General features: G+C 42.1%; 1 protein-coding gene across 7 annotated transcripts in view; it reads right to left on the bottom strand.

The window, feature by feature from the left end:
- Positions 1-13,751, bottom strand: part of GRM8 (glutamate metabotropic receptor 8) — a 374,392-nt gene extending 360,641 nt beyond the window's left edge. For 2 of the 7 annotated variants that reach the window (XM_035309196.1, XM_035309242.1), the window contains exons 1-3: positions 13,628-13,751; positions 12,759-13,014; positions 5,553-6,406 (exon numbers count right to left, since the gene is read on the bottom strand). In XM_035309196.1, the coding sequence (XP_035165087.1) occupies positions 5,553-6,062 (510 nt within the window). In that variant the 5' untranslated portion in view covers positions 6,063-6,406; positions 12,759-13,014; positions 13,628-13,751. Of the gene's footprint in view, positions 1-5,552; positions 6,407-11,424; positions 11,614-11,855; positions 11,909-12,758; positions 13,015-13,320; positions 13,339-13,627 lie in introns of those variants that run through there. The other 5 variants (XM_035309177.1, XM_035309214.1, XM_035309187.1 and 2 more) reach the window with 5 other exon arrangements.
- Between the last annotated feature and the right edge of the window lie 13,590 nt (positions 13,752-27,341).

Genomic DNA, 27,341 nt, shown 5'->3' with positions numbered 1-27,341 from the left:
AGTTTGGTGAGGTTAGATTCTGTACAATTGGAATTCCCTTATTTCTGGGAGGCCTGTCTGAGTCTGGATCACAAGGCAGCAGGAGCACCTCATGGCAGCTGAATTTAAAAAAAAAAAATAAAAAAAAAACTTGCAATTGAGCCTAAAAAAGCATCATCCAGGTTCAGCCCTGGTAGCTGCACAAGGCTGTCAGCTGAAGATATCCTCTAAGCCCAGGAGGAGACAAGTGAACAGTCAAAGCAAATAAAAAAATGCTTGGGGAACTGATACATTCACTTCTAGATTTACTGAAAGAAACTCTCTCTTGCATTTTGGATGGTTGCACATAAAGTGGGAAGAGTAACTCCAGGATGGCATTTGTACTATGTACTTCTGAAGAAGTAAATGTGTATGAAATGCATAAGGCAAATGTGCATGAAGTAAATATTAGTCCCTCCAGACAGCAGCTATTAAAATGGATTGCCGTGGTGGAGCAAGAAGAGAATTTGACCAAAAAGAGGAAATAAACATTTTAGTCTTGGAAAAAGAGGAGAAAATGTAAGGCAAGGCAAAAGGGAAGACAAGGCAAAAGGACAGACAAGGCAAGGAAAAAAAAAAAAAAAAAAAAGGAAAGGAAAGAAATAAAATTGTCAATGACCATTTTAGCTTTATATACATTTACATCAATATATACATGAAAGCTTCAGATCACAATTCACCATGCATACTTTTCACCCATTTCAATTCACATGCAAGCCATCGTCCCTAGGCTGCTCTCAGCATGACATTGGCTAGCAGTGTGAAGGTGACAGATGGAGTGTACCAAGGAGTTCAGAAATAGCGTAAAGCTTTTAGATGATAGGAAAATAGCATAAACAAATGTCTCTCTTCTTTCCAGCAGATTTTAACCACTGATATGAGTTAGTCAGACAGTAATACTGCATCCAGTTCAAGGGTCCCCAACACAGAAAGATGTGGACCTGTTGCAGAAGGTCCAGAGGAGGAACAGAAAAATTATCAGAGGGCTGGAGCACCTCTCCTATGAAGAAAAGATGAGTGAGTTGGAGTTGTTTAACCTGGGGAAGAGAAGGTTACAGGGACACCTTGCTGTTTCAAAACTTAAATACTTTCAATACTTAAAGGGGGAGTATTAGAAAGATAGAGAGACACTTTTTACCAGGGGCTGTAGTGATCGAACAAGGGGTAATGGCTTGAAAATGAAAGAGGGTATATTTAAGAAGAAATTTTTCATGATGAGCGTGAAGAGGCACTGGAATAGGTTGCCCAGAGAAGTTGTGGATGGCCCCTCCTTGGAAGTGTTCGAAGTCAGGTTGGATTGGGTTTTGAGTAACCTGGTCTAGTGGAAGATGTCCAAGCCCACAACAGTGGGTTTGGACTAGACAATTTTAAAAGGTCTTTTTAGCCCAAATCATTCTATAATAAGTACAGGCTTTGAATACAGGGAACATGAAGTGAGATGAGTTACAGACTTTGTCTCTCCAACACAAGTTTTGAGGGACTGGGAACAGCCCAAATGCTTATGAACTTCAAACAAAGAAGCTAAAGGATAGCACTTGGCTGTGCCTGAGCATCCAACAGGAAGCCAAAATTTCAGTAAGCCAAACCCAGGGAAGGGGGTAAGAGCAAGATGTTCCTCTTGAATGATCCAGTTAACAGAAAAGCTGCCTTTGCACTAGTGAAAGTTGGCCAGCCAGGCTCTCAATAGATCCTACCAGCCAAACACAAACCATTTTGCCAGCAGGACTTCCAGACTGGCAAAAACAACAACCAAATAATGTCACCTTCCATTACCCAGAGGAAGGAGCAACTCCTGGTCCACCAGAAGAGAGGCTGGCCCATGTCTATCTGTCCTATTTCCACAGTCACTCCAATGGGAAATGCTAAAAACTGTCAAAGTCCTGAAAGCACCAGGAACCTCTGCAACATCCTCCCTTCCCCAGCTCTGGATTTGGCTGCATGTGTCCAAGGTCAGCTCTGATAGGGTGCAAATAAGTGACTGAATCAGCCCAGAAAAACAGCTAAGCTGTGAGAATGATCTGTGAGAAGTCTCATAGGGACCTCTGTCCCCCTTCTTCACTCAACACCTACCTTTCAGCACAGGCCCTTGTCCTTGGTCCCTGCCTGATCTATCCTGCTGGCCTTCTACCTTGCTGACCATGACCTTGAATCGCTGACCAGACTTCCTGGCTGATTTTAGACTTCATCACTATGTATTTGCCTGGACTATTGGCTGAACCTTGTTACATAGCCAGACCTGTTTTGTTCTCATTTGGGTGAGGCTGTGTTTCCAATACATGTAACCACTGCCTTTCTCATCTTGCTGCCCCCTCAGCTTCTGTCTCAGCTCCCCTGTGAAACAGACCATTCTTGATGCTTTCTGACAAAACCAACTCTCAAAATGATGAGCCAGCAACTTCAGCTGGGAACAATCAGTCCTGAGATCCACAGAGAACTGTTTGAGTGGGTAGTTACTGGTAGCTAGCACATTCCTTTTGTGCTTGCTTCTGAAGGTCTTCTCCAACTATGTTTTCAGCAAGACCACCTCCAAGTTCTGAAAGCTTAATAAACAACTCTTTTGCACAATCCTCATTGCATCAAGCACCAGAGTAATATAAAGCAAAATGCAGCCTCCTTAAGGAAATTAAGGAATAAGAGATTCGCTTCCATATAGTTAATTTCTTGAACAAGTGTTTCCAGTTTGCAAATGACAGGTCTAAAACTACCAGCAGGTGAAATTTAATCTGTCCAACTTTGGACCTTAATGTTTCAGACCCATTAAGAGTAGGAAAAAAAAAAAAAAAAAAAAAAAAAAACTGCTAGGTGGTGATGTCTTATGGATATTCACAAAAGGACAGAGAAGAACTCAAGGTGATCCATTTGGCCAACAGAAAGGCCAAGGTCATTTTTTGTGGTGCCCTCCCTCCTTCCTTCTCATGAGAACACTTAGATAAAAGGATACCGTGACTATCAATCAGCTTATGCTATCCACCAGATCATCAGATAGGACTATTGACCTGTATGTTTTATGTTGTAAAATCAATAAAAGAAAGAAAGACAGAAAAATAAAAGAATAAAAAAGAAAAATAGCAGCATAAAAATCCAAACTGCTGAGCATAGTATTTCTCAAGTTATCTTTGTCTGTGTATTCCCATTGAGTGATATAATATACTTCTCACAATTTCACCACAGATTAAAATTTCACTGGATAACAATGTTCTCAAAAAATATGTAGTTCTGACATTTAGGAACCTCAGAGTAGATATTAAAACAATACTGAACTTCAAATTACAGGTTCAACTTCCTGAATAGAACTACTAGACATAAAAATGGATGAACCACATTCATCCTGGATATAACGGAAATAGGCATTTTTGCAAAAGTCCTGATCGTCAGCTGCAGAGCAGTTGGGACTGCATCAGCTGAGAATCTCAGCCCATGTCTTTGGTCTGAGCACAACCCAAATTGGATTATACTTGTACATTTCTGGTGAAGAACCTTTCCATTAGTTAGTGCTACTAAACCAGGACCTAATCCAGAAGCCTTTACTCAGGCAAAGATAACAGAGATACTTCAGAGAGGAAGGTGTAAAAACAGACATCAGATGCAGGTCCAATATGAGACATTAAAGAGTATCATTTGTCATTTTTTACATTATTAAGAATATTTGTGCAGGATCTATAATTAAAACTAAAAGAGATGTCTCCTCCTTTTGCCAGCAGCTGTGTTACATCAATTAAATGGGTAAATAAGATCTTTCCCCAGAGGGGATATCACATGACCCTCTATTGATTAAGACTGCAGTAGAACGTTATTTGCAATCTTATTGCATAATGGAAATCAGGAGGTAGCTGTCATGGTTTCAGAAGACAAATTGCTGGTATCTTAGACAATTCATAGACCTCTTTCCTTCTTGCTGCTCTTAATTCACAGTTAAAGCATGTCTTACGAGCCTTAGATTCTTAAATCAGCCCACTACACTGTATTCAACTTAAATCTGGATGTAAACATTAGTCTATGTGGCCCTGCATTACGATGGATATTTAAGTGACCATTCCACCTATCATTACTTCAGAACCATGCATTATTTAACAGGGTAACAAAACTTTAAAAAAAAAAAAAAAATAGATACCTCCTGCAGCATGCATGGTTATTCCTGGGAAGGGCAAGCCTTCCTCACCAAACACAACTCCAGAGGTGATCCCCATATAGGATATTTTTCCAGAGGTGATCCCCATATAGGATATTTTTAAGACTTGGCTCAATTATGTGTACTTGATTTTCATAAGGAAACCTTACAGATGGAACAAGTCCACTAGTCTCAAACATGTGCAGTAACTGCAGCCAGGCATCAGTTTTGAGACTGTAAAGAACACCTGACCACAATCCAGCAGATATTTTGCTCCTCCACTGAACTATAAATCCATAATTATGCTCTTTGTGGAAGAACCAGAGGGAAGGATAGAAATCTCCCTTTAAATGACTGAAACATTCCTTGCCAGTTTGAGAAACCTTCAAAACAAGACAATCTTTCCTTACTTCTATTCAAACTTTCAGTCACAGAGAACAGCAGCAATGCTTTTTAAAATCAGTAACAGCATTATTTAACATTACCAGAATCATCTACACTGAAGTCAAAGAAATGACTTTCAGTGGTTGTGAAGTTGTAGGCAAGATTTCTGAAAGGAAGGAATCAGACTGAATAACAGTGGGCAGTAGGACGTAATAGATTCAGTGAAAAGCTTAGCCATTCTGTGCACAGAAAAAAGTGCTGTTTACCATAATCTATTTACCACTGTCCAAGATTAAAAATCAAATGTTTGCTGCTTGATCTGAGATTGATTAGAATGTGTTCATCTTCCCATCTAAGTTAACAAGTTTAAAAGTGACAGGTTTACTTTCCCATCATTTATACGAGCAGTTTAATAAAGTACACGGAAGGAAATGAACAGTATACCAGTAGAACTGTTGTCCAAAAGTAATCTCTCACAAAGTTATATCAAAGTCTGGAAAAAATTACCACCTTGTGAAAAATATGGGGGAGGTTAAGATTTCAAGGGAATCAAAGATATTTCTGTACACTGCATTTGGCTAGACATGCACATCATTAGCACTGGATTATTACCGGCATATCTTCCTATTTAGGGAAATTATCTGTTCTTTCCAGAAATTGATTTGTGTTTAAACCTCATATTTCATTCTCCTAGAAATCTGCAAAATAAATCTCAACCTGATCTTGATGAGCATAAACAATCAATGTGGAGGAAATGTGAGTAGCAAATAAACAAAAACACAAGTCAATAAAGAACTGAAATCTGCTCTGGTTGCTCAGAACCAAAGAGGCATTTGGCACTTTAAATTAGGGCCTGAAATCATTGCTTCTTCTTTCCTTTTTTTTTTTTTTTTTTTTTTTTTCTTTTTTGCTTAGAAAGGACAAACCAGTCTTTTCAGATTTCAGTCCCATTTTTTTTTTTTTCTGAAAGTAAGGCAACACAATCACCTCATTTATTTCCTTTTGCTTACAATTCAAAAGAAAAATAGAAAATGTTCCTTACCTTAAAAAGTCTTAAAATATTTGCGACCATAATGGACACAGAACTTGCTGCAGCACCTATCACACCTGATATCTTGTCTGGCTTAGTGAAAATAGGTGGGTCGCCGTTAGCACACTTCACATCTGAGCCATCTTTTTCTATCAACGCTTGCACAAATGTTAAGGATTGCTCCAATGCATAAGTGTCCCTGGAACATGTATCAAGGATCCGGACACCTAAGGTGATATTGGCAAGAAGATCAGGGTCTTTATTAATCTGATCAATTGCATACAGCATTGCCTCTAGTCTGTGGATCCCTTTTTCCTTCTTGAGCTCTCCACAAGGCACCCCTCTATCCCCTTTTGCATGGACAGGGAACAGTCCTCCCAAGATGATGTCCCCATCCAGTCGGATGGAGTGGGCATATTCCTGGCCATGAGTTCTTTGCATCAGGGTGAGCATCCAGTAGAATTTGGCTGTTAATAGGAAGAAACAATGGCAGGAAACTAATCGTTTTACTTCGTATACCATTTTCTCTGAAGACGTTGTTGCTAGCCAGTATCCAGATTTTCTTCTTGCTAAGGGATGAGGTTGACCATTTGAAACTGAAGTTTCTGGAGGCTACCATCAGTGCCCAGTAAGTAATATAGAACCATATGGAAGGTAGAAAAAAGATCTCAGTGGAAGTACATAAAACGCGTTTTACAAAAGATGTCCACGAATGTCACGGGTTGATCAGCTTTTCAGAGATGTGGCATCCAACTGCTTCTAACTGATGTTAAAGAGTAGGGTAGTATCTCTGGATCTCTAGTCCTGATGCTATGAGGAGGTCAGTAACTCGTGTCCTTCTATTTTGCACTGCAGCTGAGGTACTTCTGGAAAAAAAAAAAAAAAAGAAAAAAAAAGAAAAAAAAGTTTAAAAAAAAAAGTAAGAATTATCATTTAGTTCAGCAGTTTTATACCTGTCACACAGTGTATTTATTTTTGAATATGAGCTACTTTGGCGAGGTTTTACTTTTGATGTTCTGTAAGGGAGTAATTCTTGGCCTTCTGTGAATTTGAACACCTGGCTGCACCGTACTACAAGCTGAGAAATTGATGATACCAGCAGAGCAAAAGCCAAGTCAGGGCAACTACGCTTAGCTTGATGTTCGGAGCCTGACAAGTAATTCCTATTTACCTTTGCATTGCATGATATCCAAAAACATATTTGATCCGTAACATATTGTATTTTCTGTTTTGCTGTATCATTCTGTTCCAGCCCACAGAAGTGCAATAGCTCCTAACACTTGCACTCGCTGAGAGGCTCCGCTTGCGACAATGGAGTAATCAGGGCTCCTGAATTTAAGTACGCTCTTCAGCCACTGCAGTCCAAGCATGTTCATTTGGATATTAAACTGATTACTTCTCCAGTGGAATTCACTATTTTCTGGGTTCACTGTATATATAAAATACCCTCCCAATCATTTCAAAAGCTAAATTACGTTTATGAAAAGGTGGCTAGTTTCTTAAGCAGAAAAAAAGCACAATGTATTCTGCTAGGAAAAGAGCTGAACATCCAATATTCCTTTTCTCACATTTTACTTGATCTGAGGTCCAACATTAACAGGGTATACATTCTCTGCTTGCATTTGGACCACAAAAGCAAGAATGATGTTCTGCCCCCACTGACATCTGGAAAAGTCCCACTGATTTTAATGAGGCCAGGATTTCATCCTACATTTCTAAGTACATGACTGACACTGTTATAAAAATCAGTTATAAAAATTTCCACCACTTTAATTCTCAAGGGAGTGATGTTTGTTTATTTCAATAGTTAACAAAATTACATTTGCCTGTTTTTTTTTTTTTTTGATCTTTGAGGAGCCGAAAGAGGGAGAATTAATTTCACCTAATATTAGATGGGCACACTTTGGGCAGCCACATCTGAGGCAGTCTCTCTAGACACCTGTTACAGGTTATAGAAAGCAGAGGACACTCTGTGGTGAAATTCACCTGGCCTTTTTTAAAAGAAAATAAAAAAAAAAAAAAAAAAAAGTAATGTATGAAGAAATTAATCACAATGAACAACAGTCTACACTGTAGATATGTACTTGGTCCCAAGTGATCCGACAGTTTTCTACCAAAATATCATCAGATTGGAAGAGAATTGATCAACTTATACTGTATTTCAAAGACATTTTCAATTATTCTCCACAAGATGTTGAAATATTTTGAGGTATCATATCTCAAAATGTGGTTTGATAAGACTTGAAACTGATCATCTTCTTTAACTTATTTTATTATGTTTTTTCCCCAAATGATAATACTAAGCTCATAGAAGTAGAAAAGAGTTTTAAATAGTGTCTGTTTGAAAAGCTGAGAAAAATATTCACAATAAAAAGTATTCTATTTAATGAGAAGGTATCTCACAGTGATCTGGTAACAGAGCAATGACTTGAAAATGAAACATTTAATTGGTGTGAATAAAATCCTTGCAATTGGGAACAGAAGAGTACAAGACTTTCAGTACCTCCTATTATTTAATTTTGTTTGAATTTGGCTCAGGGTCGGATCTAAATGAAAATAAATAAATTAATTAATTAATTAAAAGTCTGTGCTGTTTCATGTGATAATCCTATTATTCTTCGTCAGCTCCTTTTGGGCACATAGTTTACAAATCTGTCCAGGCTTCAGGCTCACAAGCCAAACTCCACATCATTAACAAATAGAGGAACTTGAGGAACATCACTGCTTCCCACAAGCTGATCTGGTCCCATGGGATGCTGCCTAAGGGCAGAATACGGCCTGCACCACAGTGAAAAGATCGCATGAACTATTAACTAGCCACAGGTGGCTGCTGGCTTCATTGCCACAGTAGATAAACACAGCTAGGGGTTTCAAAACAGCAGCAAGTGAAAGTTGCAGCTGCACCTAAGTCAGACACAATTTCATTTCTGGTTCCACAGTGAGCACCCAAATCTTCAGACTCTGTGGGTCTGTGCAGTCCCGCCAGGGAGTGATCCCTTGAGGCAACAGAAGATGACTGTTCTTATTTAACACTGTACGGTGAACAAGAACACACCACTGAGAAAGTGAAGATGTTCATGAAGGGAAAAATGTTGCTTTTTCTCTCACTCAGTCTCAGGTCAATCTCTTACAGCCAAAGAATGCTCCAAAATTAAAGCAACTGTCAGTCTTCATAAAAACCAACAGTGATGAATTCAACTAGTGCAATCCCAATGCCAACAACACCGGAGAAGCTAAAGTGAGCCCAGCACCTTGACTCCAATACCTTATCTGGAACGGAATGAAATTTAAATGAATTGATAATTAGCATTTTTTTCAACATCGCAGCCCGCATAAGCATTAATTGCTCAGCCTCGGCTTGCCTGTTTTCCTGAAATAAAAATGCATGTTTCTTTTCTACAAGTGTCCACAGCTTGTCTGTCTATAAAACAGAAATAAAATTTTAAAATGTTCTTTTTAAAAATTTAAGACCTTTTAGTCTTCTTTTTTTTATGTTACCTAAGAAATAAAAGCTTTTATTACACTGCCTAATTTATTCATGCCACACTGCTTTTCACATATTGATTAACGTCAACTTTTACAGAATGTTATAAGCCTGTGTAGCTAAGTAGAAAGCATGTCAGCTAAATGAATTCCATTTTTATCAATGAATTTTAGTGGAAAAGCAAGGGCTGCTAGGCTATAAAGTCTGAATGAGTTTGCCTCATGTTCAGAGATTTCATTTGAAGTAAAATTCTGTCCTTTTCAGATTGACCATAAAAGTTTGAATTAATGCAGATATATTCACAATTTACCAGGTTCCCCTCTGTAGTGGTTACTGTTCACTGGGAACATGAGTTCAGAGAAGAAATTCACACATTTCCTCAGCACAGTTCAAGAGTAAGTGCAGCACAAAGCCTCTCCCCAGTCACCTTGAAATTTATGCCTCTCTTGGTTTTAATTCATTAAAAATATCTGGTACTATCAGAACATATTGCTATTTTTAAAGTCAGCATTTCAGCACAGACCTCCACTCCTTCTGCTAGAATGTATATTTATTTTTAAACCAAAGGAGGTGGGGTACTGCAAGACGGGAACGTGGAAACTTCTGCTTGTGGTGTCTGGTTCTGCAATTACTTCCTTCATGAAAGCATGCTGCATTTTGAGACATTTGGTACACAACGCTGGGCACCCCGGTGCCATGATGCCAGAGCCAGTGAACCTGCATGTGCCAGGAGCTGCCACTACTCCACCCACAGACTCACAGCAAGGAGGTGGGCTCCTTGCAGGTCTTCACATTCAAAAACAGATCTAAAAACTGAGCTGAAAGTGACAGATACATAATGAAATAAATATAGACAGGGTCTTTATTTTGGTAACAAGTCTCCTGAAAGGGTGATCTTTGGTTAGCGCTGGAGTTGTGGCTAAAATCACAGAAACATTTTGTATCACCTGGAAATGTTGTTTTAAAAAAAATCTCTCAATTACAGACAGCCACAGGGTCAAGGAGTATTCCGCATCTTAAGCAGGAAAACATGTCCACTGAACTTCATGGAACATTTTTAAATTGGCTTTGCCAGCCAGATGCACATGAACCTTCACTGAGGGACCCAAACAAAACATACAAACAAAAAAATCTATTCGGTGGTGGGAAAAAAATTTATGAAAAAAGTATTTGCAATTTTGTTTGAGGCCAAAAAAATATATTTGTCATTACATTTGAACCACAGCTGGCACGTTACTAAAATGAAATGAAATTGTTTTTCTGTGAATTAGAAGAGGGGGAGCCTGAGGGAGAAGACCCATTTCTACACCCACAAACCAGTCAGATGTCCAGTCAATGCAAAACTGATCTGGTTTTAGTGAATGAAAGAAAAAGGACAGTGTCTTCCATTCTGAAGTTCAACAAGAAAAATAAATGCAAATATGTTATTATTCTGGCTCCCTACTACTGATGCTACTTCTGAACTATCAGATAAAAATTGCCTGGCTAACATTCCTTTTAGTGTTCATAAAAGTTGTCTCTTTCTCCTGCAAGGCATTCGGCAATGAACAAATAGCTGAATTTCAACACAGAGCGGGTAAAGAGTTGCCACCTGCATACAGTAACCTGACACATATAGAAGATTAATGGGGTTTGCTGACAACAGAAGGGATTTCGGAAAACCTTAGGCCTTGACACCGCAACTCCTAACTTGCAGGAGAATTCTTCACTGATGTAAGTAGTCTTATCTACCTCAGCTCTTCTGCAATGATTTGCTGTGCCCCTGCCACAGAGGTAACCTTTATACAATAATCAGGACTTCAAGACAAGTCACCCCCAGCATCTTGTTTACGGGAATGATTTCTTCCCAGAGCACCACAAGAGAAATGTCTCCACTCACTCTGATCAGCCTCTTTTCAAATACCCCAGAGCCCCCATCCTCTTCTGCCTGCAAATATCCATCCTTCAAACAAGCTCCCCTGCTAAAGCAGCACAGGTTCTTCTGCCAGGGCGAGACTAATAGGAGCTTCCAATGTTTTTGGAAAGGAAACAGCATCAAATATTTTCCTCTGCCCTTGCCTGGTCTCACAGCTGAATAAACCCCATCAATATTAACACCTTCAGAGTTGCTTTCACCTCCACTCTGCCAAGCGATCATCAAGGAGATTCTCCCAGGCACCCTGCGAGAGCTTCTTCTGCTGGTTTTCTTCCCATTTTACCCTCTTCCCACCAGCCCCCAGCTCCCCAGAGCAAGCTCCGGAAGCTCTGCCCGGTGCCCCTGGAGGGGCTCTGCCCGGAGAAACGGCAGCATCCCGGGGCACCCCATAACCCCCCCTTTTGCTCCCCCGGGCTCCCCTTGCTCGCTCCGCCTCCCTCCCTGGCGGGGTGGGGGCTGGCAGCAGCAGCCCCCCGGCCACGCACCCGCTTTCCGTGCGGCTTCTCCGTGCTCTCCCGGCTGCCCTTCGGCTCCCGGCACCCCGGGGGAGAAGGGCCCCGGGACCCGGGGCGGTCTCGCCAGGCCTGGGGCAAGAGGGGGGGACCGGGAGCACCCCCGGGGCTGACGAGCCTCCTCTCCCTTAGCATCGCCCATCACCGCGGCGTTTCTCCCTTGAAGGGAGCCCCCTATTGTTCTCCGCTTCACTTAGCCGAGCTATTTATTTTTTTTTCTTCTTTTTTTTTTTTTTTTTTTTTTTATTATTCCCCTCCCTACTCCAGCTGGCGTCTGTCGTTGAGGGATTCCGGCACAGCCTCGCCGCTGCACCCCCCGGGGCCTCGCTGCCCACAGGCTTGCAAATAATAATAATAATAATAATAATAATAATAATAATAATAATAATAAAATCAAAACCAACCGTCGCCTTTTAGTTAGAGCCGCCGGTGATTCCTTCCTCTCCATGCATCAACCAGCCAGCTTCAAGGCGCCTGTGGTCCCCTCAATGAATCCCTAAGTCTCTTAATGAGTCCCCGGTCCCGGCGGCCAGGAGCTTGCAAACTCCGACGTGCCACCGCCGGCTTTGCATGCACTTCAGATCACCGATCGATTTTGATGAGTTGAGTTGGGGGGCGGGGGGGGGGGCTGTTCGCTGTGGGTTTTGTTGTTCAGGGCTTTACCCGTGCCGTGCATGCACCTGCCGAGTCCCCGCAACAAGCACATGCCGGCGCCGGGGATGCCGCTCCCCGCCGGGGGACACCACGGACCCATCGCCGCGGGACTGGTGCCGCTTCTCTCCCCCTTCCCCGGGCTGGGGGGGACCCCAAAGCCCGGCCGGGTTCCCCCTTCCCCTCCCCACCCCAAGGGAGCTCGAAGCCGAGCGAGAAGTTGGAGCCCCCCGGTGCCCCCGGCTGGAGAACCCCGACCAAGACGGGGGGGATGTCGGGGAACCCCCAGCCCCCTCCCCGCGGGGGTGGGAGAGGACCCGCTTAAGGAGGCAAGGGGAGATGCCGCTCTTGGGAGCACCCCCATCCTCCCTCTTTGCTCGCTGCTATGACGGCACCGTGCCCGGGATCTCTTTCGGTAGAGCTGATAGGGGGAGGTTATCGACAATAAAAATGATAAATAATTAAAACACACACACACAAAAAAAAAAAAAAAATAATAATGCAACACAAAAGCCCCCGGCGCCAGAAAACAGGCAGAGTGAATTGCCTTGCCCCAAAACGTTAAGTGAGGCAAAACTTGCATTATTCGTGGACTCTGCTCGCCTTAAAATAAGACCTGAAGGAGACACACACTCCGCACACACACACACAAATACCTTGCTGGAAAAGAGTTGCATATCCGTGTTACTGTAGAGGTCACTGGAATTAATACTGGGCGCCGATGGGGAATAGCATGAGGTAATTTCGGTACAAGCCTCGTCTCAAATCGCTTCTCCCGGTAGCGTCAGCTTCATGTGCAGCTCAGCCTGGGACAGGTAGCCAGGAGAGCGATTTCAGTGGTGCTGCATAACACTCGCGATCAGCCAAGCCGAACCCTCTCCACTGTCTCCTTCCTTATTCCTCCTCCCATTCCTTATAAAAAAAAAAAAAAAAAAAAGGAAAAAAAAAAAAAACTTTTTGGGACCGGTGGCTCAGCCCCCGTGACTATCTCCACCCTCCGCCGCCGCTCAATTGCAGCGGCAGAACCACGCCGTGCCGAGCCGGGTAAAAGAGAACGCCCCCCGACCCCCGCCCCGCAGCGGCACGGCTCGGCTCGGCTTGGCACGGCTCGGCTCGGCTCGGTGCGGCTCGGTACGGCTCGGTACGGCTCGGCACGGCTTGGCACGGTTCAGCACAACTTGGCACGGCACGGCTCGGCACGCCGCTGCCCTCTCTCACCGCGGCTCCTGCGGGGCAGTGTAGGGCGCGGTGGGGTGGGCACGGCACGGCTCGGTGCCGCACTTGTAGCTGTTCTCGGTGCTGAAGGCAGCGGCTATCCCCGACCCGGCTCGGAGCATCTTCCACCCCAACCCCGGCCCGACGAGGGCTGGGGCTCCCCTAGTCGCCACTCCCACCCCCTTGGTACCCTCAGACAGGCTTTGCCCGAGGGATTCCCGAGCATTTTTCAGAAGGGGGCTGTCAACACATGGGGTGGGGGCTTCCCACCACGTCCCCACCCCCGCCCCAGGATGCGGTATCCCCGCACCTTTCTCCCTATCCTCGGCTTCTCACGGGGGTGCCCGTCTCCCCCACGGGCACCGGGCAAGATTCGGTACCGTGGGGCTGGGGCCACCCCGCGGGGCGTGGGAGCGCTTTGCCGTGTCTCTCTGGAAGTTTGCAGCCCCCCACCCCCAAAAATAAAAACAAAAAATCCCGCAGGCTCCGGGGGCGCGGGGTCGCTCCGCCCGGGGCCGCTCCCGGCCCGCAGCGCCCGGCGCAGTCTCGGTGCGAAGGTTCCACCTCGAGGGCAGCGCCCGCAACTGCAGCCGCACGGCTCGGCTCGGCTCGGCACCGGCATGCTGCAAGGGGAAGGCTCCACACCCGGCGGTCTGTCTGAGCAGGGTGGTTTAGCAAGCTCCTGACACCGAGCCGGTCGTTTCCAGCTCCGCGTTCCACGCTAGTCCGAAGCGCTTTCCTTATTAAATCATGTTTTTCTTTGCTTTGCCCCAAGTTGTCTTGCTTACTTGGAACATCGGTGCTGGGAGGAGGAAGAATCCCAACAGCGCGCTGCTATATCCATCCAGCGCTGCCATGACCGCCTTTGTTATATGGTTCTGTCTGACTTTATGCAGTAAAAGTCTTGCCCCAGGCAAGCCACAGGACTCTGACAATATCTGATGAGTCTTTCGAGCCTGTAACTTCTCTTTTGGAGAAGATCTTTTACTATTGGTCAATGACACTGAGAAACTGGCCAGGTCTCAGACAGAATTTATTAACTCATGTTTGCATTTGCTTTTTTTTCTTTAGACCTTCCATGAAAGTAGACAGACAAGCTGTGATTTTGTTTACTCTATTACAGAAATATGAAATATAGTCACATGGGTTAAACCCCGATGTTCAGCCATAAGCAAAAGTCTTAGAGATCTTCCTTAACCCCCATCAGGAAAAGAAGCCTCACATGAATTATCTGTACTGTAGGTCAGACTCCAGCAGCTTCAAAGAAAGTTCATCAAATCTAAGGGATATTCTTCTTGAGTCTTTGTGTAAATCTTGCAACAGGTCAAAAGACTAGGATAAGGCAACCTCTGCTGTGTTTCTGGTCTGAACACCGGCTTGGATGTGATCTATTGCCTCTCCCTATCCCTCCCAGACACATCTTTTGCAGATCACAATTTGGGGCACATAGGGACTATATCTTATTCTGTATGTTTACAGTCAGTAGCATGAAGACTCTTAGGCAGGAGTATGATAAATAAATCCATAACCAAAGAGAGGCATGCTGTGTTTTGACTAAATGCAAGCAGAGAAGATAAATATTTGGGGGCAGGCAGGAAGGAGGGAAGGAAAGAATGAGAAGCTTTGCAAGAAAATAGTCACATTTCCTGAGGATATATGGCACAAAAGAGAGGTAATATACATCCATCATTCCTTGAGTAAGATCCCTTTGATTCAAGCTGAATGGCAGCTAATGGCAGCTTGTACAGAGCACTTATGTGAGGACTGGTGCCATCTACGACCTGCACAACTAATGTAGGCTGCAAGAAAACCAGTTCTGGACACCAAGATATCACAAAGGAGCTCTTAAATGACCTTTATTTGAGTGAGAAGGCCTGATTCTCAGAGGAAGCATCTTACATGTTAAGTCATGGGCATGGATTAAAGGCAATACTAAAATGTCAGGACCACTGAGACATGGCCTGAGAGACTTCAGTTTGAATTACTGTGTAGAATAAATGCTTGCTGTAAATATCTCTTCAAGGCTAAGCAAGAACAAATGCACCAGTCCTTCTCTGTGCCTCCCTTTCTCCAACAGGAAAGACATTGTACTGACCTGTATCCAAGCAGTGATTTTGGCTGAGCAATTTGTGTTGGAACAGCATCACTCCATAACTGCACTCACAGATTTTAATGACATTTAAATGGGGCTCATTTTCGTAAGTTTGAAATAGTGTGAAGTAAGGCACTCGGAGTTCTAGGACTGGATTTTTGTATGTGTGGTTTTTTGTTGTTGTTGTTTTTTCATTATTTTTTTTCCTATCTAAGTGACAGAAATGCAGCTTTTGGAGTTATTCAAACATGGGAATGAAACCTACAGAGGCAATAAAACCACTTGAATAATCACTTTTAGGCAAAGGTATGCTGATTAATAGCCATTAGGAAATACAGAGCCACAAAGCCAGTGATTTCCACTTAAGTGATGGTGGATGCTGGGTTCTGAGTTGTAAGATGTTTTGGAATATGGGTATTGGAATTTTTCAAGAAAGCATAATCACTAAAAAATGAACTTGACATACGTGTCTTCTGTGCATTTCTCTAAGGCTAATATTTCTTCACAAAATGTATTACATGGTGAAAAAATAAAAGTGAGAGAAAAGGCATTTCATGGTAGTAACTATGACAAAAAGTGTTATCTGGAGGCCAAAGAAAGTGTGCAATCATCTGTAAAATAGAACACACCTTTGGAAGGCCCAAATTGTGACTTATTTCAAATAAACTTTTCAGCAGCGAGCAAGGGATGTCAAAGCTTAAACTATAAAAAAGAAGATAGCCATCACATAGGAAAGCTAGCACTCTTTCCAGGGAAGATATTTTCAGAATCTGAATATTTTTAGTATCTAATTTCCAAATGTGTCTAACGAACTCCAATGTGCTGGAAGATGTAGCAGTTGGAAGCCATCGCTCTGCCAGAAGGAGCGGCACCAGCACACTGTGCTGTAGATGGGGAGTGAATCGCTAAGTGGAGGGGGCAGCAGGAGCTGGCATGCCAGGCTGTGGCATGCGATCCCCTCTGCAGGGACAGCATGCCAGGGGGACTACGGCAGGTAGGGGCAGTGTCCAGGAGGAGAGATGAACTCCCATGTCAGCCAAATGATGGAGCAGAGCAGGTCTGGTGGCAGAAATCAGGGCCAGAACAGCCCGGTGACTGCCAGATCAGGCCACAGCGGTGAGGCAGGCCTGAGGTCAAGCTGGGAAGTCAAGCTGGGGGATCAGGATCTTTATCAGAGGTTTATGGTAAAGTGTGTGGCTGCAGCAGTTCAGGAAAGGGCAAAGAATGGGGGCCTGAGCTTAATAAAGCCCCCAGGTGATGCTGGGGAGCCCCTTACAAAGCCCTCTCTTCAGCAGCCTGAGCCAAGAGCAGGTCCCAGCAGGCCTTGAGCACAGGCAGCTAAACCCACAGGAGAGGGCAGGGCTCTTGGCCCTGACGTATATCCTTGTCGAAGTCTTTGTCATCTGCTCTTTTATCGCTTTTTTCAGCATTGAGCTAGAGGATCACGGTGACACATCTGTCCTGAAGACTGACATAAAACTTGATAAATTTTCTTAACACGCAACAATGTGATTGAAATCTGAAGGATACTCATCCAGAAGCTAGAGGTGGTGGACCCATACTAAATTTAAGTGAAGGATATAGTATATTTATGAATCAAGTGCCGTGTTTCCAAAATACAAGTGGATGATGAGCCTGCAAAATCTTCTCCCACGCAAGTCAGAACACTGAAGTCAGCAGAGACAGTTGTGAAGCAATGTAATGTTTGCTAAAGAGAAGAGAGACTCAGTCCTAATTAACTAAAAATTACAACGCCCACAGAGGGAGTTATGCATTGTTATACCTTTGTAATGGGGACAGTCTCCACTAGCATGTCCTCTAAGATAATGACTGTGTGGTTTTATGTCTATACTTAATAAAGCGTCTATACAGGTACTAGGTTCTGCAGCTTCTAAAAACTTAGTCTTTCATTTTGTCCTTCACTAATGGAAAAATAAAACCATGTTCATCCTAGACCACTTTACTAAAAATGATAAAAAGCTATAGATAGTGATTACTTCACCAGCCTTTGAAATTCTGACATCTTTGAGGTGAGGTAAAGGTTTATAAATCAGGAGGTAAAGCCACATTACCTTTTCAACATGTGAGCCATAACTTTCCCTCTTAAACAACGACAGATGGACATAGCTATTTTCCATGAAAAAAATCTTTGCATTTCTGTACCCTTCCAAAGAAGTTATTTGCATAAATGTCATTTGCCAAACGACAAGTGGAGCTGATCATGCTCTGCCTTGTTCCAGCCACTTTGTAGGCTGTTGGCAAAATCCTCTGAGGTTAGCAGCGCATGGAAATAGCTAATCTTCAGGTCCAGTGTTGCCATCATTTTTGTGGACAGCAGAATTCTTCAGAACACCATTTTCTAAACTAAGTGCATGAAATGACCTGCATACTCCCTAGATGAAAAACGTACTCAAGGCTTGATATAAGGATAACTTATTTCTACTTTTAATACCGCCTATTAGACAGGAAGAAAACAAACCATTAATCCATCGTCTGGAGTTCAAGGCTTTGCATTGCAAAGCCAAACATTCCTTTTCATGGCTTGTTGCGGAAGCAATAGAATTGCAGAACTAGGAGTCATCAAAATTGTGAACAAAGACTCACTTGAAGTAACAAAATACTTTGCTTAAATGTGATTTCAAGTTTAAATGTTATGAGACTTACTGTCAAACAGTGTTGCTGAGGGGGAGCATTTTGAAAAGGCTCTGAGAATTCACCTAAAACCATATTGCCCATATAGTGTCCATAGGGGCTGCAGATACATGTTCAACCTCACATTTGCCCTGTAGTTTTTCTCTGAATGGATACGTAAACTCACACGAATGATGTTAAGTATATTATGGTGTCACCTCACATGCCTAAACCTATAACCTCCAAGTAAACTGGTGAACATGCTGTACTAACTGAAACTATTCTTTATAATGATGTCAATATATTGTTGGTTCTTATTTAGAAGACATTAAAAATGGAGGTGAATTTTCTTTCTTAGAGGGACAAAATATGCAGGTCTTTAGGGCAGATTCTCAAACATTTAAAATGTAAACTCCTCTACTTTAAATATTCCTCTAGGCTCTCTGTGTAAATGCAAAATATGGAAATGGAAAGAAGTAACTACTTTCCAGGCAGTGAGTCATCTGATATTACCATAGATGTCTAAATAGAACATCTAAATCATGACTGAGAACTGTGTTTTTCTCTCCACAGACTATAAAAAGAGTCTAGACAACTGGTTCAGATGTAAATGTCTGCATTGTAGATGATCAAAGTGAGGTGAGGTATATCCACCACTGGAGCACAGGAAGATGCAGAGAGTAAAGATGACAACAGGTCAGGCTCAAGTTCTGAGAACACACACCACCAGGCTGTGACTAGCTTACTGCTCATTATGTCTGTTCTGCTCGTAGGTAATACTCCAGTAGTAATGATTATCTTCTTCTCCCCTTTCTTTCCTCACAGTAAGTTGCTGACAAATATTTTAAATGGTCTTAAAAAGCAGATCAACTGTGCACAAAGTATTCAAAAGTGAAAAGGCCTCAGGAAAAAAAAAAAAAAAAAAAGTATTTATTAAGGTTACATATTTAGATGGAGTCACCCTGCAACGTATTCCTAAATACATAAAAAATAATCAGTATGAAATTAAGCAAACATTTTAATTCATTGCCTGTGAGAACAGAAATGGTCATGGTTGGTTTTTTTCCTGCTCAACTTTCATATGAACAAAATGTAATTGAGCTGCAGCTCAAGATATGCATATGATGACTTTTTACATCCATATGGCACTATGTGGGGGAGTTCACATTAACATTTCAGCTTGGATCATGAGCACACTTTTGAAGTAAACCTCCCAGTTGTCCCCACTTCCTATATGCTTTGGTTAATGTAGCAGAGCAGTCTTGGACTCACAAACTAGATTCCTCTCAGGGGAAACTAACCTAGAATTTGCACTCCAGGAATGTATCTAAAGCACTACAACCACTAACAGACCAAACTGGAGCTAGTCTGAAGTGATCATCCAAATCACATGGAATGTGGACATCAGCTCATCAGCAACAGCTGTTTTGCTCTATAGACTCATGCTGCCCCACACTGCTTGTAAAGACAGACATAACCAACCCATTTGGATCGTTACAGTCTTGAACACTGTCCCTGTGTTCCCCTGAGCACCAGAGATGTAGGACTAGATTGGATTTCTAAGATAGCTAGGTCATGTAACTAATTAAAGGCTAGCATGATCCATGGCATGTTTCACAAAGAAGTTTCACACATTCTTCAACAGTTACTAAAACTCACAGTGGTAAATAATGTACATGGTTCTGTCTTATATGTGTAAAGTGAAGACTGAGCAGTGGAGAATTAGAAAAGGTACTCTGCTGTGGGTTTTGTGCTACTGAAGTAATAGAACTCCCTATCCGTGCTATTGGGAAGATTAAATGTACAATGATGCAACATTCATCCAGCGTTCTGCTTTGCATCTGCAGCTCGGGAATTACCTTCATTTATCAATAGTAAGGTGATCTTAATAAATCCCTTCATTATTTAATCTCTCCTTAAAGTACAAAACAATCAATGACACTATTTTAATCAAGAAAGACCAATTGCAATGTATTGTTATGATAGTGGCATTTTCTTGTCTTTAAAAAAAAAAAAAAAAATCACCTCAGATATCTAAAAGCCACTTTGTCATGTCATTGGTATTAAGGTTAATGATTCTTGCCTTCTTGTGCTTCATTGCTTAACTCTGGCCTGAAGACTGGTAATCACTAATGGTAGAATTAAGTGAGTGCTGTACCAAACAGTTACTGAGTAGGAATACTTCTGTGGCAGAAACATTTACAGTTTCTAACTGCCACCTCATCAGTCTTCTTGTAGGGCAGCTTTGGGACCAGCAATAGGTATAGAGTTATTTGATGTGAAATACAAATACTATGTTAGATGCTAAAAGACTTCTCTCTACATTTTCACTGTACAACTTGCAATCGGCCAGAAGACTAAGACATGCATAGGTGGGATTTTCATTAGCATAGTTATAAAACCATTTCAAGGAGGGCATATGCTCATACACAGAAAATGAAATGCGGGAAGGCTCAGCAATTTGTCCCTGCTTTAAGAATGTCATTGCCTGGATGGTTTCAAGAAGAGTTTAGAGGTTTTAATGGGTAAATGAAATGTGCTGAAGTAAATAACGTACACATCCCCTTGAATTTATAGAAAGTGCATTACTTTGTAAATGCAACATAAAATATAGGTGTTCCCTAATGCCTGTAACTGCTTTTTCCCAGATTACCTTGTATTTCTCCTCAGTATTAGCTCTTCAATAATAGCCACAATTCTGGAGCAAATAAAAGACCCATATTCAAGATTCTGCTTGACCAGGAACATGTAAAATGGAACAAAAAGCTTTTGAACTCATACCAAAGCTTTTCCTCAGTAGAAGGATTAATTCAAGTATTCAGTCACAAGCTTTCATGAAATAAAATATTCCACCGTGACTATGGTACCTTTAGATTTCTGTCACTGGGGACAATGAAGCTGAACAAGTCTATAGAATAAAACTTATTTGGGGAGTAAGTGGCAAATATATAACCTGTGAGACAGGGTAATGAAGCAAACAATGTGAAATCAAATTAAAATAAGCAATTTTAGGTCAAACAAAAATATTTCTGTCTTTTTTTTGACTTCCTACATGGTATCTGGGGGAAGGTGTTGGTTGGTTGGTTGGTTTTCGGTGGTGGGGAGTTTTTTTTAAATATTTTTATTCAACATTTTTTAAAAAATCAAAGGAAATGATCTGAAAATCAATCATAATCATAGAATGTTTTGTTTGGAAGACACCTTAAAGATCATCCAGTTCCAACCCCCTGCCATGGGCAGGGACTCAAAAGGTTGCTCAAAGCCCCATCCAGCCTGGCTTTGAACGCTTCCAGGGATGGGGCATCAGATGAATGGCCGTGGATATGCAAGAGGAGAAACCTTTGGGATTAGACCCCTACTGGAATATAATAGGCCTGTCATTCATTTGCCATGACAGAAACTAATGCAGATGTTCTCTTTCTGACTTATTGCAACCTGTGATTGAAACAAACACTTCCCTACACTAAGAAACTTCCCTAATTACAAGCATACTCCAGGATGGGTTTCACTGTGTGCCTCCACATGAGCATTTTTCTTGGATTAGGAGTGCTATTCCGAGGCAAACCTCTTTTCCATCCCTATTTACAGCACTTCAGATTGTGCCCCAGAGATGTTTTGGAGCAAACCAACAGGATCACCCTCTTGGATGAAGCCAAACTGCAAGCTGTGCTCCTGCTGCTCTGGGCACTCAGACCTCAGAACCAGGCTAGCCTTAGTCCCAAGGGCCACCCCTGGGCCAGGTACAGGGTGGGGACAGTGCCCTCAGTGCCCACCCTATGGGTCTTTGCCTGTTGTGCTACATAACCTGCTCTGCATATCTTCTCTCCCTTTCTCTTGTGCAGTGTTTTCTGCTTCAGATCAAAAAAAGTATCCACTATGTTCAAGCATGAGCCCAGATCAATGCTGACAGGAGCGATATTTACCCCTTTTCTCAGTTCAGGGTCATGCAGTAAAATTGCCCTGAATCCCTGCTGCTTGGGATACTATCCCTTCAGCATGCTAGAGGCAGAAACACTCTATAGGCATTGAAAAAAAAAAATCAGTTTTGGGACAGGATACATATTTTACCTGGAAAAAAACTGTGTGGTGAGGTGTCTCAGACATCTCTTTTTAATAGTTTTGGTTCACAGAAAAAAAAAAAAAAAAAAAAAAAAAAAAAAAAAAAAAAAAAAGGTTTAAAATATCAACAATTTTCAAAAAAAAAAAAAAATCAAGTTACTGCCAGTTCTGTCAGGAACCAGTTTTGTGTAGATAGATCCCAATATGCACTGTTGTTAACTGCTGGATGAGAGCCCGCAGAAGCAATGGCTGCAAGTCAATAGTCCCATTCCCTTCTGCCACTTGTGTTTCCTAACAGGAAATAATCACAGCAAACACCAAATAATGGTTTACAAAAACACTAGATAGGTCTTGCTAATTATGTGCTAGTTAATTAAAACAGTAGTTTTCAGGCTTGAGTTCGTAGGTCAGAGGGGAGGAGCATGCTAAGTGCATTTACCACTAAGCTGAAGGTTTCATAGTGCATCATGACCTGTGACAAATTCTGAGGACTGACAGTGGTCATCCAGAAGGTCTGGAAACCAAGATTCATGTGCCCTTTTGGTATAGGCATTTCACAGCTCACTTAGACATATAGTAATAACCCTAAACTTTTTTTTTTTTTTTTTTTTTTTTTAAGTCAAGGAAGAGAAATAATCTTCTCCAGGGCAATCATTTCATCCTCAAACTGGTATTTTAGAAAATTTTGGTAAATTGACTCCTAGCCATGGTTTGGTTCTCCATTGACCACAGAGAGTCTCAGAGTGCTGATAACATGCTGGTGTTTTAATTGCTGCAGAGCAGTGCTTACACCAAGCCAAGGACTTTTCAGCTTCTCGCTCTGTCCTGCCAGCAGGCAGGCTGGGGGTGCAGCAAGAGCTGGGAGGGGACAGACCCAGGACAGCTGACCCAAAGTGGCCAAAGGGGTATTCCATACCATCTGACGTCATCCTGAACAATAGATAGGGGTGGCTAGCCGGGGTGGGGGGGCCGGCTGCTCGGGTGGTGAGCAATTGCAGCCAGCAGGTGGTGAGCAATTGCATTGTACATCACTTCTTTGTACATATTATTATTATTCTTATTATTTTCTATCTTAATAAATTGTCTTTATCTCAACTCACAGGCTTCACTTTCCTATTTCTCTCCCCCATCCCAGAGAGGGAGGGGGGAGGGTGAGCGAACGGCTGTGTGGTGTTTAGCTGCCAGCCGGGTTAAACCACAACACTGGCAAAAAAAGATGGCAAAATCAAAGATCTTTGATACTGTTTCAGACACAGATTTCTTGGCAGGAGGGTCTGGAGGGGTTTGCCTTTTCCTAGCAGCCCTCCACAGCCTCTGTGCAGACAGCTCCTATGATTCTGCTCTGAGCCACTTGTTCCTGTTCCTCCACCACTTCTTGTGAAACATTGACCTCTCACCTGGGGGCTTTGGGGAGAGAGAGGAGGACAGCCTGCCCACAGCTCTCCACTGCAACCCAGGACCACTCATGGGACATGCTGTTCCTCCCTGTGCAGGAGCAAGGTCCCTCAACATGGGCTGCGTCTGCTGAGGTGGGCCATGGAGCTCCTCATTGCTGCGCAGCGAGAAACACCTGTGTCAGCACAAGCACCATACGCGACAATTTCCACCTAAATCCAGCCTCTCTGTGTAATCTAGACCAAGGTCAGCACAGATGTTTTTGTAGTCACATCACTGAACTGGAGGAGCTCTGCAGCCCCAACACGTCATGGGGAAAAGCACATGACTTAATTGGAAACAAGGCTTTACCCTACCTCAGCACAGGAGTTTTCTTTCTTTCTGTGGTCCCATAGGGGCCATGAAAATTTCTCTTTTCATACAACAACTTCCAAAGAGGAATTTGAAATTAAAGCAAACCAGTACTTGTGTTCAACTCATCTCCATTTTATCAAAATATCCCAGCATTTGTCTGCACATGCAAAATTCCAGAAGGGGGCAATTTAGATGCAGGTTTCTCAATGCAGTGCAGATATATCCTGTGAATTAGCTGTTGTATAAACGGGATTTCAATGCCTAATGCTCATAATTGTAGCCTTGCAGAGGACTGCTCAGTGAGCACACTTTGTCAGGATTCTTAAATGCTTCTGCTTCCAAGCTGCGGTATTTAAAGTTGTCACAGCAACCATGAAAAGTGTTTAATTGAATAAAAGGAAATTAAGATTAAAACATATACACATTTACTAAAATAAAATGTAATTTGCTCTGGAATCTGTCAGTTAAAAGTACACTTTTACAATTAAATTTTAAAGCTCTAGAGAAGCTAATTGGGTTAAACTGGAAAATTTTAAAGCCTTTTCTCAGTGGAGTCAATTTTAATTTCAGGATTAAATGAACAGCAAATAGAGACATTCTGTTTTTTTTTTTTTTTCCTCATATATATATATATTTTTTTTCCTCCTTGATGCTTGCTTAAAGACATTTTCTTACCAACCACCCCTTCAAAACCACACTGCCTTCAATGAGTATTTAGAACACGTGACATTAAAAACTTAAAATAAGTCCTAGGTTATTAAATTTGCATCCATTAATAACCTTGATTTGGGAAATGAATTTGCAATAAGAGTCTGTTTTAAGCTGCTGGTACTACTTGATTTTGTAATGACTACAGAGTTTTACCAATATTTTTAGAATTTAAAATTGTGCAGTCCTCAGCAGCTATTGATGACATACTTGGCACTAACAACACCACTACAACCTCATGCATGTATTCCATGCCATGGTGCCTGTGTACACTCCACATAACATATTTCCTCTTCAGCAGAAAGAAATATAAAATCAAAATAATGTCAAACATTGTGCAGAAATGAGAAAGAAAAAAAAAAAAATGCTCTTTTCTGTGGACACTGACTACTTGTGAAATGACCCTTGAACATTCCCTCAGATCAGGAACAGTCCTATTAAGCTTGTAAAACACCTTATTTAAAATTTTTCCAGACAGTAATTTACCTAGGATTAACTGATCTACAGTACCATGTGAATGAAAAATTGATCCATTTTGGAATGGATTTCTTGAGAGATTTCTTGTTTTCCAGCCTGATCCTTCTGATATCCACACCATCCATTTACCACTTCCAGTGTTCAGCATACTTCTCTATAACTCAGACAGTTTCAGTTCTGCAGCTACAATTCAATCAAAAGTCACGTCAGGGCTCAGAGTTATATTATCTGAAATTAGGAATGCTGGCCGTTTGTTACTTTTGGTGTCATATTTGTCTTCTGGGTCTCAGCTTTCCACTGAAGACAAATTCTTGTGGTTTTTATAACAACTGAAGAAATTTATTTATTTATTTATTATTTTCCAGAAACTTAGTGCCCCCTGGTATTTACCCACTGTCCAGGTTTTTACAAATGGTCACATATTTCACAAGACATATGACCAGAATCACAAGAGCTGGCAGCATTGACATTTACCCACCAAAATTACAATTACAAAGACCATGTATGAGATCATTAGATGTATAGAAGAACTGTTAAAAATATTTTTTCTTATTCATTTTGTTTTGGATCCAGTAAAGAATTTAAGGGCTGCAACACCTAACTTTTAGGCTGACATCCAGAATGAAATCCAGATGTAAATACCTGAGCTCCTTCCAAAACTTGAGACAGGCTGCTCAGCAGGAACAACTGAAAACCCTGCACAGAGATGAGAACCCAGGTCTCATCATTGCACTTTGCCTTCTCCACAGCTAAATCCTCAGGAGGCTGCTAAGCCTTGCTCCCCCCTGAGCCTCACCAGCAGGCCTCACCCTGCCCAGTGGTTACAGTGCTTTGCTGCAAGAGCAGGAGACTGAAGTCCCTCAAGATGAGGATGTCCCACCCATGTTTCTATCTCCTGGAAGAGTGCTCCATCCACAAGATTATTAGGTTCAGATGAGAGGTTCATTAGAAACAGCTTATTTGTAGTTATCTCTTGGGAGGAACCCTGTGCATGAGGCAGGCAGGATTTTGCATGTTTCTCCCTCTAGTTTCGGGGTCCACTGAAGCCAAGGGCAGGCAGGCAGCATCGCAAGCTGAGTAGATTGGCTCCAAAAGTAGTTAGAAACCATCAGGGTTAAGTAGTCACAGGGATGCTTGAATTAAAAAGCACCAAGAGCTCACCCCAGTTGTCTAGCCACAGAAGATGCCTGTTATTGTTTGTCACTTCCTAGCGAGGAGCAGCTGGGAGACACGATAGAGGTCACACAGGAGACCACTGGAATGGCAGCGGGTGGCCAGTAAATGCCCTATAATTCCCTCAAAGGGAACTAGATCCCTAAATTTTAACAACTGGAATAAGCCTATATAATGACCAAATCCCGTGTTAGGCATGGAAATCTTGGGCCTTGCTTCTAGTCTTTGGTATACTGGGAGGATACTGCCAGGAGCAGTAAACACCAACCAATTAGTGGCAGGTGAAAAGCAGCTGAAAACGTGAGCTCTCCTGTACATTTTATTACATTAATAAAATGTTATGGGAAACAACCCGTGCCAAAGCACAGACTTAGATCTGCAGCTGCATATTGTAAAAACTAGTAGGAATTGAGAATCACAAGGTGAGATTCAGCTGCCTCCACTTTCCCTTCCTTAATTCGAACAGAACTTACAATAGTTTGCAGTTTTCTGAACAGAGAAATCTGAGTCTAGTCTAGTCTAACCAGTTGTAGAGTGAAAGCCCAATGAGAGGGAAAAAAAAAAAAAAAAAAAAAAAAAGGCAGCTACATAGCTTTGGGATCAACTGCTTATCCCAGCAGGCTGCTTGTTTTGGACACATTATGGAGAAGGTTTTTGCCAATTTCTGTTTAGCTTGGCAAACCCCATGGCAAGTGTAGTCAGAGTGAGCATACTCTCAAATCAGATGCTACATGTGGTTCCAGAGCTGATACAAAATGGACAGATGAGGGCTACAGTATAATGCAACCAGTTTAAAAATTGTGTGACAGCAGTAACTTTGCATACTGTTGCATTCAGAATATCCAGCCAAAACCAGTGCCATAAGGATCTCAGATTTTTTTTTTTTTTTTTTTTTTTTAAAATAGCAGTGGGAGTGAAGTCAAAGATGAAATTATATCCAATTGTGTATCCAGACAAAATTTTTCCCAGACACAAGGGCTGGTCTTGGACACAGTTACTCGACAAGACTCGGCAAAGTCAATCTCAATTATAAAACAGATAGCAAGATGTTAATTTTTTAGCAACTGGAAATTGTGAGCAGGAGGAAACAGACAATATCAGCATGCTGGTGTGAAATCAATAGGAACTGGGACAG

Source organism: Oxyura jamaicensis, chromosome 1, assembly GCF_011077185.1.
Source record: "Oxyura jamaicensis isolate SHBP4307 breed ruddy duck chromosome 1, BPBGC_Ojam_1.0, whole genome shotgun sequence".
Lineage (NCBI taxonomy): Eukaryota > Metazoa > Chordata > Aves > Anseriformes > Anatidae > Oxyura > Oxyura jamaicensis.
Note: the sequence above shows the minus strand (reverse complement) of the source record. Positions and strands in the feature narration are given on the sequence as shown.